General features: G+C 42.0%; 1 protein-coding gene across 3 annotated transcripts in view; it reads right to left on the bottom strand.

The window, feature by feature from the left end:
- LOC122813674 (zinc-binding protein A33-like) overlaps positions 1-16,039 on the bottom strand; it is a 365,959-nt gene that overhangs the window by 275,314 nt on the left and 74,606 nt on the right. For 2 of the 3 annotated variants that reach the window (XM_044086119.1, XM_044086118.1), the window contains exons 2-3: positions 10,777-10,872; positions 10,455-10,688 (exon numbers count right to left, since the gene is read on the bottom strand). In XM_044086119.1, coding sequence (XP_043942054.1) covers positions 10,455-10,688; positions 10,777-10,872 — 330 coding nt within the window. The remainder of the gene's footprint in view (positions 1-10,454; positions 10,689-10,776; positions 10,873-16,039) is intronic. The other variant, XM_044086120.1, reaches the window with a different exon arrangement.

Consider the following 16,039-nt stretch of genomic DNA (forward strand, 5'->3'; position numbering starts at 1 on the left):
AGAGCATGGCAAGTTTCTTGTGTTTTTTTTTTTGTTATGCTTACATCTATATGGTTATCAAACTTTAGTTGGTCATCAATGAGAACTCCTAATAGTTTTGTAGTGGGGACTATTTCGAGAAGTGTGTTATTTTGGCTGGTGATAGAGAAAGAGTATTTATCTAGGATGGTGGTTTTAGAAAGGGTGAATATCATTAATTTGGTCTTGGATGCATCGAGTGCCAGGTGGTTGCCAAGCATCCATTGTTCAGTAGAAGAGTTAATTTTTCTGATGAACAGGCTGATGTGGCAGAGCAGATAATTGTAGAGTTGTCAGCATATTGGATGAGTTTAGCATTGGGGATGGCAAGATGGAAGTCATTTATGAAAATGTTGAATAGGAGGGGTCCTTGACTAAAACCTTGGGGCACACCTGTGGGATTAGTAAGAAAAGGTGAAATGTTTCTATTCCACATGACTGCTTGTCTGTTAGTTAGGTAACTGGTAATCCAGTTGATAGCTGAGTGGGAAAGATTTAGTTTGGAGAGTTTAGTAAGGAGCAGGTTGTGAGAGATTGTGTCAAAGACCTTAGAAAGGTCTAAGAGCAGGGTGGACACAATGTGACTGGACTCTCAGGCCGTGTTGAAAGTTTCAGGGAAGGAAAGTAGAGTGGTGGTGGTACTATGGCCGGCTCAGAAACCATGCTTGGTACAAGTAAGATGGTTATTTCTTGAGAGATAAGGAAGTAGCAGGTGAATACATTTTTCGAGAAGTTTAGAAATAGGGGATAGGATACCAATAGGTCTGAAGTTATAGATGTTATTATAGTTGCCCCCTTTATGAAGTGGGATAATGAAGGCTTTTTAACAGAGTTGGGAGGCATGACATTCAGAAATTGATCAATTTATTAGTATGCAGATTGGGAGGGCAATGGCTTCTGCTGCTATTTTTAGGAAGTAGGAGGGTATGTCATCTGGGGCATTAGAACAAGGTTTTAGTTTTAGAAGTAGTTTTTTTATTGTAGAGACAGGAATGGGGGTCACGGAAAATGGAGGTGTTTGGGAGTTGGAGGTGACAGAGGTGGGAGGGATGTGTGGGGGTTGATGTGGGGAAGCTGGGTTATTAGAGAAGGCTGATTTTAGTTTGGCTATGGAGTCTATAAAGAAAAAATTGGGAAGCTAGTTCCAATTGGGAGACATTTGGATCAGGGCAGGGGTTCTCTTTTTTACCTGGGTTGAGGAGAGAGGAGATTCCATCCCAGAAGTTTTTAGGATTACAGTTATGATTGGTTTGGAGTGTGGAAAAATAGGTTTTGTGATCTGAGGTTATACATTTCTTTACTTTGTTACGGAGTGTTTTGTATTCATTAAGGGTAGATGTGGTCTTGGTTTTATGGTAGTGTTTCCAAGCTTTATCACAGAGCTTTATGCAGAGTAAGGTGTTTTTAGTTAGCCATGGGACGGGATTGCTATTGGGTGTGTACTCATAGCTAACCTGCACTGCCACACTGTCTGCATCATGTGCACTCCCTAGTCCCCACCACATGTGACACATGAACTCTGTCCCATAACTGCCATATTGACATAGCAGTTCACAAGTGGCCTCACAACTAAAGGCACACGGCATGTATTGCACATGCTAACATTCCAGGTTGAATCCCACATGTGATCTGACACCATTGTGAAGCCCTTGCATTCATACTGACATCACTATCTGCACACCAGCTGAGTGGACTGCGGCACCTGTTCTAACCTTGCACAGAGGTGGTGCATCCACTGACTAACAAAACTATACACCTCTGTGTAAATATCCATACCTGTATGCCTGTCGGGGGAATCATTATGGAGCTGATCAACTCACATATATGTGGTGTCAACACGGTTGAGTATACACACTTTGGATATGTGACAGGAGGTGCATGACTGTTACATGTGGTGGGCATTTCCGAGGCAGTCAGCAGGGACATGGATGAGGGTACATTAGGCCATACAACCCCACACTGAGCCAAGCCATCTGACTACACCACCCATTCAGGCAGCATGTACAAAGCATCCACTTAGGCATCCATGATACTGTCACTGTAGGACTCATTACATGCCCCATTGATGGCAGACATGCGCAACTTAAGGACATCTTACTCCAATAGCTGATCTGTAAGCAGCAGTCCTCAGCAAGGCACAGTCCTGGGTCCTCTACTGCTTGGACTGCATGTCACCTCAGTACATGTGAGTACTGAATGACTGTGACTAACAACGATGGCTGCTGCCTGCCAATTGTGAGCAATCATGGAGTCTTTATTGTCAGTATCATGCAAGAAGGTATTGCTAACATATGCCTGGTGACATACTAATGGCCATAATCTCTTAGTGAATATATATAGGTTCATAGGTTCATAAGTTCATACTAGGCTATCTGCCCGAGGGCATTTATAAGCCTAGCCCATCCATTGGTCAAGATTCCTCTTGAACAAGGCCAGCCAGTGCTCTGCCTCACATAAACGGGATTTTTGTCCACAGCATAGGGAGTCTTTGGGTGATGAATCTATCCTCAGCTTGTGGAATCTAGATTTTTTTTTTGAAGCATGTTCATCATCATCAAATATGGACATGGCCTTGTATGTCAGGCGCATAGTCACCTCTGAGCAAGCAGTAAGCAACTGAATATAACTGGAGTTCTTTCAGTCGGGCAGCATAAGACAGATTTTGAGAATCATTGGTCTGATGAGTATGAGGTAGGAGGAGACCTGGCTCCCTTGATATAGATGATGAATCCCTTCTCATGATAAGGTGGAGAAGATATTCTTTCCTACAACTACTTTAGCAATATGAGTCGAATGAAAGGCTACTGTCAACCTGGGTTCCCAGGTCCCTAACTTCTTCTGTGTTCAGGGGGGATGTTTTCCACTACGTAGCCCAGTTTGTTCACGGTTTGAGTAGGAACCCTTAAAGGCCACACTAGTCTTTAAGTCGGTGGAGTCTTTTTGAGAAGTTCTTTACTTTTTCATTTTTCATTTGGTGGGAGGCGGGATGAGGACCTCCAGGATAGGTTGGTTCATGAGGGTGAGAACCAGTGAGGGTATACTTCCGGTTGAACATTGTGTTGAAGTAGAGATAATATGTGTTTCAATATGTTTGGGATGGTTGTGGGGATGGTGACTTCCATGAGTTTGACATTTCTCCAACCTTTGGGCCTTTACCTTTAGACTTTTGAGTAGTGGGCAGTGGTGTCTATAGTAGTAGTTGAAGTCACCTAGTATGATGGTGTTAGGTGTTCGAGGAGATACCCTCCTCCAGTTTCAGGGGGAAGATGTATATAAGGGTTCCTGAGTTTGCGGTGGCCTGTAACATGCTACAAATTGCAGAGCAGTCTTGCCTATGTTTCTTTTCCATCAGGTAGGCCTATGGCTCTGGTTAGTAGCTTATCAGTCCCAACATGTGATGTACATACCTCAGGTTGAAAAATGGGCACAAAGACCTGGCCACACAAGTTTACACCTAATGTGCATCAGAGCACCATGTCTCTACAGTCGTATGACAGGAATAATATGGTGTAGCTGAATCCAGAGTCCCCAGTAGGTAACACACTCATAGCCTCCACATACTGTTCCCTCAGCATTCCAGTATCTAAGTAAAACAGCCATTTGTTGAAATACCTTACCAAGCTGTACTGGCACTTGCACACAACAGTATGGTCACTCACAAGGCCACTTCACATCTTCACTGATGATCATCTACAATGGGTGTCATTGCTGCCTGTAACATATAGACTACTTAGAGGTGATTTGTGCCTGGAATACAGGGCAAGGTGCAACCCTGCTGGAGTGCATATGCTGCCTATCTGTACAGAGCATAGTAGATTGATGACTCACTCTAAGGACACTAAAGTACTATGTGATGTTAGTACTACATGCTTGTGGGAGACATTTGTGTAGCAGATATAAAACACACCCTTGAAACAGATCCTGCCTAATGGTACACAGAGCACCTCAGTGCACCTCAGCACATGCCATCTGGTTGATTGGCTGGGCAACTGTCATCACAACATACTGCATCTGCCTGAGTCCCTCTTGGACTTAGGCAATATGTGCTGATCTTGTACAAAGGGTATAAAGATGTCTCTGATTGTGAGGGCTGAATGGCTATTATGCTAGTTAAGATCACATGTCCTATGGCTCCATAACATGATGTATAATGATGTAACAACCTCACACACAAACATGGCTACATTCAGCCTAGCATCATTTCCACTGCATACAGGACATGCTGAGGCACACACATAGTGCAAGTTGGCTGTATGTAGATTAGAACACTTAGCTATGTACTGGTACACAATACAGATCACAGTACCCGATGCATGTGACACACCTCATGTCTGCTAGTACTATTAGCTTAGACCATATAATGCTTGCTGATATCAGCAAGCCTTGTTGTGGTCAGACATTTGGGGGGAACCACATCACCCACTACAAATAAAATAATGCAAAACCCTACCTACATTACAAAGGTTATCATACATCTGCCATATGCCATATGGATATACACACACACCAAACTGGGTGGAGTGAGAATAGAAACCCCTACCTATCTAGCCTTATACACTACAGATAACAGTATGTATCACATGTACCACAGCATACATCTGATACTACACTGTCAGCTGGTAATCTTAAGGTGGAGATGGCTAGCGTTCAGGTATGTTGATTTGCAGGGACGGACACACACACACACACACCAAGTGGGATGGAGTGAGATTAGAACACCTACCTCTCTAGGCTTATACACAGTAGATTACAGTAATTATTGTATGCTCCATGGCTTACATACTGTACTGTCAGTTGGTAGTCTTAAGGTGGCTGACATTATCAGGCATTGTAGAAGAGGGTAGTTTGGTAGCCAGCAGCAGGGTTTAGGCCCAAAAAGTGCATAACCATTGCAGAAGTTCATTGTTTTGCAGGGAGATATACACACACATAGACCCAGACATGCACCAAGTGGACTGGAGTGAGATTAGAACCCCTACTTACCTAGGTTTATACACTATAGATCACAGTACTTATCACATGTGCCATAGGTTAAATCTGTTGTATACATGATTGCAGGCACAGTACTTGTGCATTACACACACTAGGCTTGTGGTGAACAGCATCTGTGACCTGCAGAGGGAAATTGCTTCATACTGTTATCTGCATCTAGTATCCTCACAGTGAGCTAAATGTTGTTATCCTAGCTATGTGTGTACAGTTAACAGTATGGTCATATGTGGCTGCTTGGTGTTAGAAAGGCAAAACTGTGGGAAGGGACAATGTGCCATGACCATATGTGCGTTGACACTATTATACATTACACCACCTGCTCACCTGTGTCTGCCTATGTGGTGACATCCAGCAGGCATAGGGGTCTGTAGATAAGTAGATTATATACTGTTGCACCATTAGTTTGGATCTTTTTATCAACATTGTGGCTGTGTGATAGTGTAGATGATCTACTCACCATTATGATGGTATGTCAGACAATGCAGACATCAACAAGCATATTTCTATATATAACAGGGATGTATATATAAATGTAGCTGCTTGTGTGTGTGTGTGTGTGTGTGTGTGTGTGTGTGCGTGTGTGTGTGTATGTATGATATGTATATGTGTTATGTAGCTATATGGGGGGAGTCTATGTATATTATATATATATATATATATATATATATATATATATATATATATATATATATATATCTCACTACATAGCAATAGCTATACTATGCATGTTAGAGATACTGACAGACCGATATGTATATGTCTGTATGTATGGACAGTTATACATAGCAGATCATTTCAATGAAGGGGCAACAGAATTGCTCTCATTTTTACTAAGTGTATGGGCATGCCCATTAGGACTATCAGTACTTATAATGTGGCTCCAGGTCACACTTAGCTGTACTCCAGTTCGGGATTTTGTATGTTACAGACATTAAAATCCGCTTCTGTTTCTGCAATACTGCACTTCACTCAAAATGGCCACAGCATTCCCCAGCTATCTGCTGTACTTAATATGTGACTGTCGACAGACTGACAATCTGCATACCTCTCAACTGTCCTGAGTTTCACAGAATGTCCAGAGCTTTGCCTCATATGTTTGCTCTGTTCCTCATACATTTCTGGTCTTCTGGTGCTTTACTGAATGTGGACTTCAATACCTTCTACTAACTACAAACAAACATTTGTGTTTCAGACTTTATTTCCTTCAGAACATATATAATAATGAAAAACCTTTAAGGCCAGTAACTGTCTAGGTTTATGTGACCAATATTTAGTATCTGTCCATATGTCTGGGCCTGTGTCCCCCAATCTTTTTGGACTTGTCCAGATTTCTTGCACAAAGAGGTTGAGCGGTATGACATTTTGTGAAAACACCAACATAATAATACCTCACATGCAAAATATGTGGGTAATTCCAGATTAGAACCATCAACACCATCACCCATGCTAGCTTCCCTAGTCCACTGCGCTACACAGGTCGCTAGACAGAGGGGAGTCATTCATCATACAACCAACAGCATACATATGTACATTGTCTTGTGTGAAGAGAGACATACAATGTATGAGTGATAGCTATGTTACAGCCCTGAGATTGCCTGGTCCACTGTTATACCACAGCTGGTTTGAGTACACTTCTGTGTTGGGGATGGGGGACATAACTCCTAACAATAACTGTTGGAACAATCACATTTTATAAGAAATGCAATTTGTATTGTTATTGCAACCTGTTAGTAACTTCTTGTATTTCTATGTATGTTACATTTGTCTTATTGCTGCGCATGATCAGCTTGGGTAGACAGTAGACCAAATATCATGTGCGCCTACTGTTTAACATCTCCCTTGCCTGATGTTGTGAATATTCCAACCAAGAAGCCTAGTGAATATTAAGGAACACATACTATTGGACTGGGTATCTGTAGTCCCATGTGGATGTTAAATCTGGCCAAATAGTCTACCATATTTACTTGCATAACAGCAACAGATTCATACATACAATACCTTATTATAGTAATCCTTACAATTAGTGTGTAGGTTAGTGACTTACCTTGCATATGCAGCAGTTGACAGAACTGTAGTTCAGGGCTGACTCTGTGTGATGCAAGCAGTACACAGCCAATACATGTCATCAGCTGTTTAATATATGTATCTGAGTAGGAGTAAGGTGTCTGTCCCTAGGGCCCTAGGTTGTCAGTGAATGTGCTATGCATTGCCTCTTAGTCAAAGCCAGGGTGTACTGGGCATGCCTACGTCTGCCTACAGGGACATCATCGGGGGGGGGCCTCCTCAGAGTCCTCCTGTGAGTTTGACTGTGGTGACCTAGGCACTGATGAGGGGTTGGTGTATCCCTTCCCTTTGCTGATCTGCTGCAGCTGCTTCTGCAGGATCATATTATGTTGCATGGCACATACTGTGAACATATGTGCACATGTGGCTGGACAGGACTACAGGGCTCCACCAGATATATCGAGGCACTGGAACCGTGACTTCAGCAACCCAAACATACTCTCTATGATGTTCTTAGTTTGTGCATGTGCTTCATTATGGCATACTTCCATGGGTGTGTGTGCATTTCTGGTGGGTGTCATCATCCATGGCTCCAGTGCATAGCCAGCATTCCCCAGTAAGTAGCCGTGTAGAATATCCCCCCTAGCAAACATCTGGTACAGCTGTGATGAATGCCAGACATGGGAGTCATGATAACTGCCAGGGCTGCCAGCATACATATTCATGATAATGCCCTGGGCATTGCACATGACCTGGCAGTTGATGGAGTGCTACCCCTTGTGGTTGATGTAGCTTCTACCCTCCTCACTGGGTGGTGCTTTGGCACCCAGTACCTCAGGGTAGTGTGCTACATGGTATAAGTGCTGTGTATTGCTGGCCCTTGCCTCAGGGTGAGGGGGAAAATAAATGTGCTCATTGGCATGTGGTAGCATGGCATCCAGGAACTGGTGGAGTACCCTGGATGCTGATGCCTGTGAGACCCCAGTTGTTTTTTTTGAAAGTATCTGTGGCTATTATCCTAAGGGCTACACATACCTTTGTTTCCACTGGGATGGGTTGACCTCTGTTGGCTCTGGGTCTGAATTGAGGGCGTCAGAGCTCCTGACCCCTGTAGCGCTGTACAGTCTCCAGCTCATGTAGCTCCTGGAAGCTTACCCTGGGCCTGAACATTCTTCTCTTTCTCTGCCTAGGCCTACTTTCAGCAGCAGCAGCATTGCCTTCAGCATCTAGCACATACAGATGTAGTAGACCTGCAGTAACCCCTAGCATTCTTTCAGTTAAAATTCCCAAGTCTGTACTCCAATGGTGCAGAGTATGGGGGGAAATCAGATTGTAGAGTGTATGTATACTTTATAGTGCTCTATTGTAGGTGCTGCCTGTGTGATTGGCTAGCTATGATGAATTGCACCTGCCTAGTATATCACCGACATCATTTAATGGGCCTAGTTTAAGTTAAACAAGGATCAACAGTAATTAATACATAATTTGCCTTTTATATACTCTCAGCAATGCACTGGGCCATGCAAACCCATGCCCTGTATGTAAACAATGCTTAGCAGTCACTGGATCCCCCCCAGACTTGAATGCTCAGCATGGCAGCACACCATGCAAACATGCACCAGGTAGGTAAATAAAGCACAGATGTCAGTGTACACCCCCCCCCCCCCAGACTTGCATGCTCAGCCTGGCAGCGTGCCACACAAACAGGTCCAGCTAAGCTCCAATCAGCTCAGAAGTTAGTGGACATACCCTCTCCTGATGTCAGCTACCTCCTCTGTGGACACCAACATGGTTCTCTGCCTACATGGAGGGGATCTGCGGACATGACTACCCATGGTTCTCTGCCTACATGGAGGGGATCTGCGGACATGATTACCCTATTATGCTATTCAGTAGCTCCACCTCATTTGCATAGGGATCTGTGTTCAGAACCTGGACACTACATGCTTCCAAGCCCTACCACATTAGCAACAGCACCAATGCACCACTGTAGATACTGCATGCAGGGTCTTGCAACACATTTCTGTCTCATGATATTAACCTTGATTTTTCATTTTGCATCAGTAGTATAACTGCAAACAAGACAAAGATGCTTCAAAATGTGAAAAATCTATTTTAGCTGGATTATAAACAGTTTAAAGCAGAGCACTGTATAACTACAAGGTGGCACTAACTCATGCAATGAAAGACATATATGGGGTAGCTGAACAAATCAAATTCAAACAGGAGAAATCTGAACAGCTTTAAAGAAACAGTTGATGAATACACAGGCATACAACCACCTGAAATCTGGAAAAGGTTAAAATTGTCAGACACTCAATGAACAGATTTTGTCTGAAATCACAGCAGAAAACTGTAAGGTAAAGAAATACTGAGCCACTGTGTGTGTGTGTGTGTGTGTGTGTGTGTGTGTGTGTGTGTGTGTGTGTGTGTGTGTGTGTGTGTGTGTGTTTTTTTTCTCAACTGCTGAGCAATGAATGTGCAGGCCTGCTTCCACGCAAAAACAAAAAAAAAGGAGCTTTTAAGGTTATGTTTGGTTTAATAAACTTTTTCAGTGAAATGTGATTATATTAAATGAGTTTCAGTTCAATCTTTTTTTACTCAAATTTGTTTAGTCATTTGTGATTCAGTGAAGGGTAATTCATTCAAAATGACATTCATAAATTAATTTTCATATTGTAAGACTTTAAGTGCATTGTTACAGTTTGCATCTGTGTTTAAATGATATTAAAGCTGCAAGTGGCTTGAAAACAAAATGATGATTATGACATTCTTTGATATTTTAGTTCCACTGTCGATTCAGTTCTTTCTTAGGACCATACCAACAAAATGATGTGCAAACAGTTATTGGTAATGATTTAAATACTCTAGAAAAGCATTCTGGGTAATCAAAGACAATACACAACATTAGAGGAGCAGTTACTTATTTACATTAATGTTTCACTAATAAATCTCATATGCATTAATATGCAATGTACAATGTTCCACATAGAAGAAATATCTGAAAAATATTCTTACTAAAATATAAAACTCACTGGTTCATGGATGCAGCATGATAAAACTTTAGCTCATGCACTAAATGTAGGTAGCAAGTCACTGTGGGTTAAGACTTTCATAATGTCATGGGAAACATTTTCAGCTTCACACAAATTTTCAAGGGGATATATTTATCAGCAACTTTATTTGCAAAAGTAAAACATGTTTTGCAACAAACACTGTAAGATTTGATATTGTGCATAAGGAGATCACTGCCAACTCGAGGGGTTTGTTATATACATTTCATATGGGAATTGTAACAATGCACTTTTAAAGAGTTGTGTTATTTTAGCACTGTATCCATCAGATATAAATCAGAAGCTGAACAAGGTGAAGAAAATTTTGCAAAGATGTCAGTATTAAACAACATTCATATGATCTTATGCAGACAAATATAACTTTACCTTTAGAAAAGTCAGTGCGTCCTGTTGCTGCAACTGTAAGTAAATATTAGAGACTGATTCCTGAACGGCATTAATATCTTCTTTAATTTTTCTCAGATTTTCTTCCATCTCTTTCAGAATTCCTGTTTCTTCCTCCTTCAGCTGTTGGACCAGATTTTCTTCCTTCTCCTGGAGGAAATGGTGAAGCTTAGCAAATTCTGATGTTATGTGCAACTGTAAACTTCTGGCATGGGTCTGAAAAATGTTACTAAATTAAGTAAGAAAAAAGGAAAGAAAGAAATAAAAGAAAAACTTTAAAACAAACTAAATATAAATAACTTACTGTGATTTCTGATATCTTTATTTCTTGCTGACACTTTATTTCTTTAAGATGCTTTAGACTTGATTGCTGATGGGATAGAGGTGTTGTCAGTTTATCCTGCAAAGGAAAGAAAACAACTTTAAACACATTCAGTGTAATGAGTATACAACTGCAGCCTTCTGTCCATTACAAGATAAGCCATTACACTTTTAAGATTTTTTTAATTTTTCTGATTTGATATTCCACAAGAAAACAGCACCTAACAGTACAACAATAAGAATAATGTTGCTGCCAACCTTTCAATCTATCTTTCAAACTTAAGAAATAAGTTTTGTTTCACAAACTTAACCATGTTGAACCTACAAGGCAGAAACAGTTTACAGAAGAACTCCATGCAGAAAAGTTTAGAGGGTACTGATTTGTATAATTCACAGTGCAAAAAAATCTACCTCTCACTTCACTGGCAGTGCATCTCAGCAGTAAAAACATCAATAGTACTACACAGAGTGATATAAAACTATTGAGAAAATTATCCATTTTTTGCAGACAATATTACACATCAACTGCGGTGGTGGTGCTGCGGTAGCATTGTTGCCTCACAGTAAGACGTTGTCCTGTTCGATTCTCAGCTAGAGCGTCTTCTGTGTGGAGACATGCGTGAATGGGCGTACCTTCGTTGAAGGCTGTGTGTCAGGGCTGGCAACTCGGCATGGAAAAATCTACTGCCAATCTTTAGCGGACCGGAGTTCTGCTGTGGCGACTCCTAACCGGGAAAAGCAAACTAGCGCAACCAGAACATGTTTGCGCATAGCTGCACACCTTGCTAACCAGTGTAATGTCGAGCATCAGGCAACGTTGAGCAACACTGAGCAAAGTCAGCTAAACACGGCCACACCTCCTTTACTGTACCTTATCCATTCAGGTCTGGCCAGTAGGAAAATAAAAAGCAGTGACAGGGCTTGAACTCGGGATACTGTGCACTATAGTCACAGTACATAACCACTAAGCCATGACAGCATTTCATAACCATGCACTTTCAAAAGACACATATCTACCAAAAGAATATTAAAAACATTGCTAACATCAGATAAGCAGGTGTGCCTACAGCTGAGTTTTTTCAAAACTGGCCAATCACAAATACGTGCGGGAAATGAAGCATATTTAAGCTCCACAGGTGTGAATACTTGCCATAACTGGTTGTAGCTCTCTTCTGCAATCAGCATGGCCGGTGTTGGAGAAGGCACTCTATTTCGAGTGCAACGTTGGGGCATTGAGGAGACCAAAGTAATGCTTTGGCTCCTTGTCTACAATCATGAGGAAAGACTCCTGTGGGGCCAGTACCAGGGCACCCAATACAAAATGGAGGCTTGGAAATGTCTAGCTTGTGATCTCACCAGTGCCACTGCCATTACTCTGACCTGAAGTGACGTAAGGAGGATCAACTGGACCAGTGGATCCAGGAGGCCTGTGGGATGGCAAATGCCCCAGTACTGAGTAAGTAGCCATTGTATTAAGTAGTTAAGAATTGCTATGCTTGTCTATACTATGGATAGGTATGTCTCAATATCAGTGCATTTACTTCACAGCTGCAGGTGTCCGGGCTATGAATCAGCAAGCCCATGAAGATAGGCTGCAAAGGCTGCATCACCAGGCAGGTTAGTAATTATTCTGAATGTACTGTTATACAAAATAAATGAGAGAGCCTTCAAAAAAGTGTTTTAACCCAATAAATAAAGGTGTAATAATTCTTTAATAAAGGTATAATTCCTTTAGTGCATCTGTGTGGTTTTCTTTGATATGTTGTTGTACTGTTGCATTTTAGAAATAGTACTGTTGTATTAAGCAGTGTTAACCCACACTTGGGTAGTCCCATATAAAGTGGATGAAGGGAGTGCCAGTAGCTCTTATGCATATTTACAGCCCTCAACTGTTGGTTCATGCCCAGCATGTACAGGTTAATCTGGCACATGAGTAGCTTGGCATTGTATTCCCCAGAAATGTCAGTGTGCTGCCAGAAATGTAGGGAGCTGTTAACATAGAACTGATAATTTCACCTGAACATATCTAGATAATTATATGAAAGTAGAGCTGTCAGTGTACCATCTCAGCAGTAGTGTGTGTGAGCAACTCTCAAAACATGTAGCAGTAACATCTGCATCCTGGACAGTTTGTATGTCAGATACAGCTCATGTATATAGTGATCTAGCAAAATCCAATTGCACAATAGAAGGACATTGGGTAGTGTAATAATACATGTAAGGGACATATAACTGCAGTTAATAGGAATGTAGTGCAAACTAGAAGGATATATAAGTTGCTAATTGAGCTCTCCTTTTCCACCCTACTGTATGTGCATAAAAAATGCAATTCCACACCTCAATGGGTAGGTCTAATCTCAAAACATTTGTTGGGACATATGTCCTATTGGTTTATAAATATTTGCATTTATTTCTATGCATGTGCCCTGTTCAAATACCATAATATTGGTGGCCTGTTGCCATCAATTAAACCTGCATGCTGTTGTAATGTCCACTATTGTTCTATATATGCATGTGTTATGCTTGCTTTTCAACTGTTGAAACTCTGGTGTGTTGGGTTAATGGGAATACTTCTGCATATGCTGTTATAACTAAATGGGAAGCTGTTGACTGGTACTAACCCATATCTTTATTAAATTCTCCAAAGCATAGTTCATATGGGAAGGCCGGTCCCAGCGGACCCACCTGTCCCACCTCAGCTGGCCATGGCACCTGGCACCAGCAGGTCCGGTGCCCAGCCTGGGACCTCCTCCTCCATTGGCCCTGTGCCACCTTTGGGTGGAAGCGCTGCAGGGGATGGGGCTTGGCCCCCCTGTGCAAGCATGGGTGGAGGAGGGCCACCTATCACCCTTCCAATGGTCCGGGCTGCGGTGCCTAGAGAGATCAAGAGTTCTATTGCAGAACCTCTACGCCAGCTTGAGGCATGAGTGGCGCAACTCCTGGGTCAGCCTGCCCCTCCTACACAGCCCCCAGAACAGCCACCCTCTGGGCTGTGAAGGTGCAGTGGTGACTGCCCATGGGTGGGGATCTCAGTTACACTGTTGCCATTTGTGGGATCATGGGTTTGCGATTTCCAAATATCCCTTCCTGTCAATGGTGTTCACCCACCACGTGTCATATTCCGCCCCTGTAGGCATCTTGTTTGTCTTGTCTGTTTACCTCCCCAACCTACCCCCCAAATATACCTACTTCCCCTACCCCACATTCCACTCTCACTTGAAAAAAAAAAAAAAAAGGGCAATATGCTCCAAAAAAATATGCCCCATACATAGCTGCCCATTTTGCACACATGTCCCCTGGACACATAAAATGTAATTTAATCGGCATTACAACATACTTTGTTGTCCTCACCCCTCTCTCAGGGGTTGAAGGTTTCATATTAACCTCCAAATTTATTCCATATGCACAGCTGTTGCTGTTAAAGACATGGACAGCTATGGACCTTCCCTACACCCATCCTGCACATCCCGAGCTATTTTCTCTACTGTCTTACCCTCTTTGTGCCCCTTTTTCACCACTTTCCTATCTCCCCATTTTTCTTTTCTTTCAAAGAAATGAGTGTGGGGTTTAGCGGCAGTAAGCACTATTAAGCAGTAGTTAGCGGGTTTGTGCGAGTGTGCGCTTCTTTGCGCTTAGCTAAGCATTGCTAAGCATCATGCAAACCCGCTTACAACTGCTTAAAAGTTCCTTAGTCACTCTGTATGTGAGGGCCCTTGTTCTGCTCAGCAACAAAATAAAACACCTTTGTCAGTCTCGAACCCCAGACCTTGTACACACTAACATTGCATGAAGTACCACTAAGCCACGGTAGATATACAAGTTGGTGTTGAAATAAATATATCATGCATCAGAATGAGTGAATGTAAAGGAAAATAAGAATGCCATACCACACAACTTGTTCTGTGGATCGTTACCAGCAGTTGTGGGATTACATTACATGACTGTGATAGGAGAAGCAGCCATTCTATCAGGAAATAATGTTACACCATCACTTTACAACCCCCACACAGTATCATATAGCAGGACAAACACTGGCATATCTGTTTAGGGCAGAGGCCATACCTCCCAACTGTCCCTAATTTTCAGGGATGTCCCTGATTTTGAAACAAAATTTAGCTCTGTCCCTCTGAATCCCTCCAAAAACGACTGACTTTGGTCAGAAAGGTGGTGAATTACACGTAATGAGTAATGACAATAATTAAGAGTTAGATACTTTTTTTTACTTCAGGAAAAAGGTGTATTAATCCATATGCTCTGGTTCTCTCAAAGTCTCAACTTAATGGCACTAATATTTTAAAGGTGCCCATGACTCTTTCCCTACTTTTCCCCGAGTCTGTTCAAATATGCACCCGAGTGTTTGAGAGGTCTGGCAGAGGCAGAAACACAGAGGCATATCAGCCTTTCTGCTGTTACACACTGTGCAAATAGCTTTGGAAGGAGTTCCAGAAGCATACCCTTATGTATGAATACAACAGTGAAATACAAAAGGATGTAGCCATGTACTGGTAGCAACCAACTGTAACAATGCCATTGCCCTAGTGCTGAAAAGACCTGTGTGGTGCACAGACAAAGAATAACAGTCTAATCTCCGTCTATCATGTGGATAGGTCCACAGTTGGGAGTTACACAGACACACTACTTGTCTTGATAAACTAACATGTACACAGCAACCCTGTAAGTCCAGCAAGATAAAATCCGCACAATAATACATACGCTCTCTGTACTTCTGCACACCTACCCAAATGTAGAATATACCTGTGTGTGCAGGGTCTACCAAGGATGTAGGTAAGCATACTCACAGTACTGAAATGTGTTCAGTTTTCTTGAGCAGCTTGTGCTAATGTCAACACTAAAAAAGCAAACTGTTTAGAACTGAGTAAATGAATATTCACAGTATAGCAGTTCACAAACAATTCTTGTGCAAAAGGAATACATCTCAATAACTAGCTTTGTATGGCAGTTAATTGTAAAATTTACATCCTCCCATGTATCTTGGGTTAGCATTTTGAGGGGTGAGTACATTTCTACACTGACAAGTGTGTACTGGAAGCAGCAACATTTAGGTCAGAGTAAAAAATGTAATCACTGGCTACACCCCTGGCTTCTGATAGAAGAACTATACCAACCTTCTGTCTTAAACAATGATGTCCACGGCAAACAAGGATGATCTCCATCTTGCAAAGCTGAAAGGGTCACACCTACCTGAGTTAGCAATTTATAGTACTGGGTTGCTATGACAGTGATTA

This window comes from Protopterus annectens, chromosome 10.part0 (assembly GCF_019279795.1).
Source record: "Protopterus annectens isolate FY-2018-M chromosome 10.part0, PAN1.0, whole genome shotgun sequence".
Taxonomy (NCBI): Eukaryota; Metazoa; Chordata; order Ceratodontiformes; family Protopteridae; genus Protopterus; species Protopterus annectens.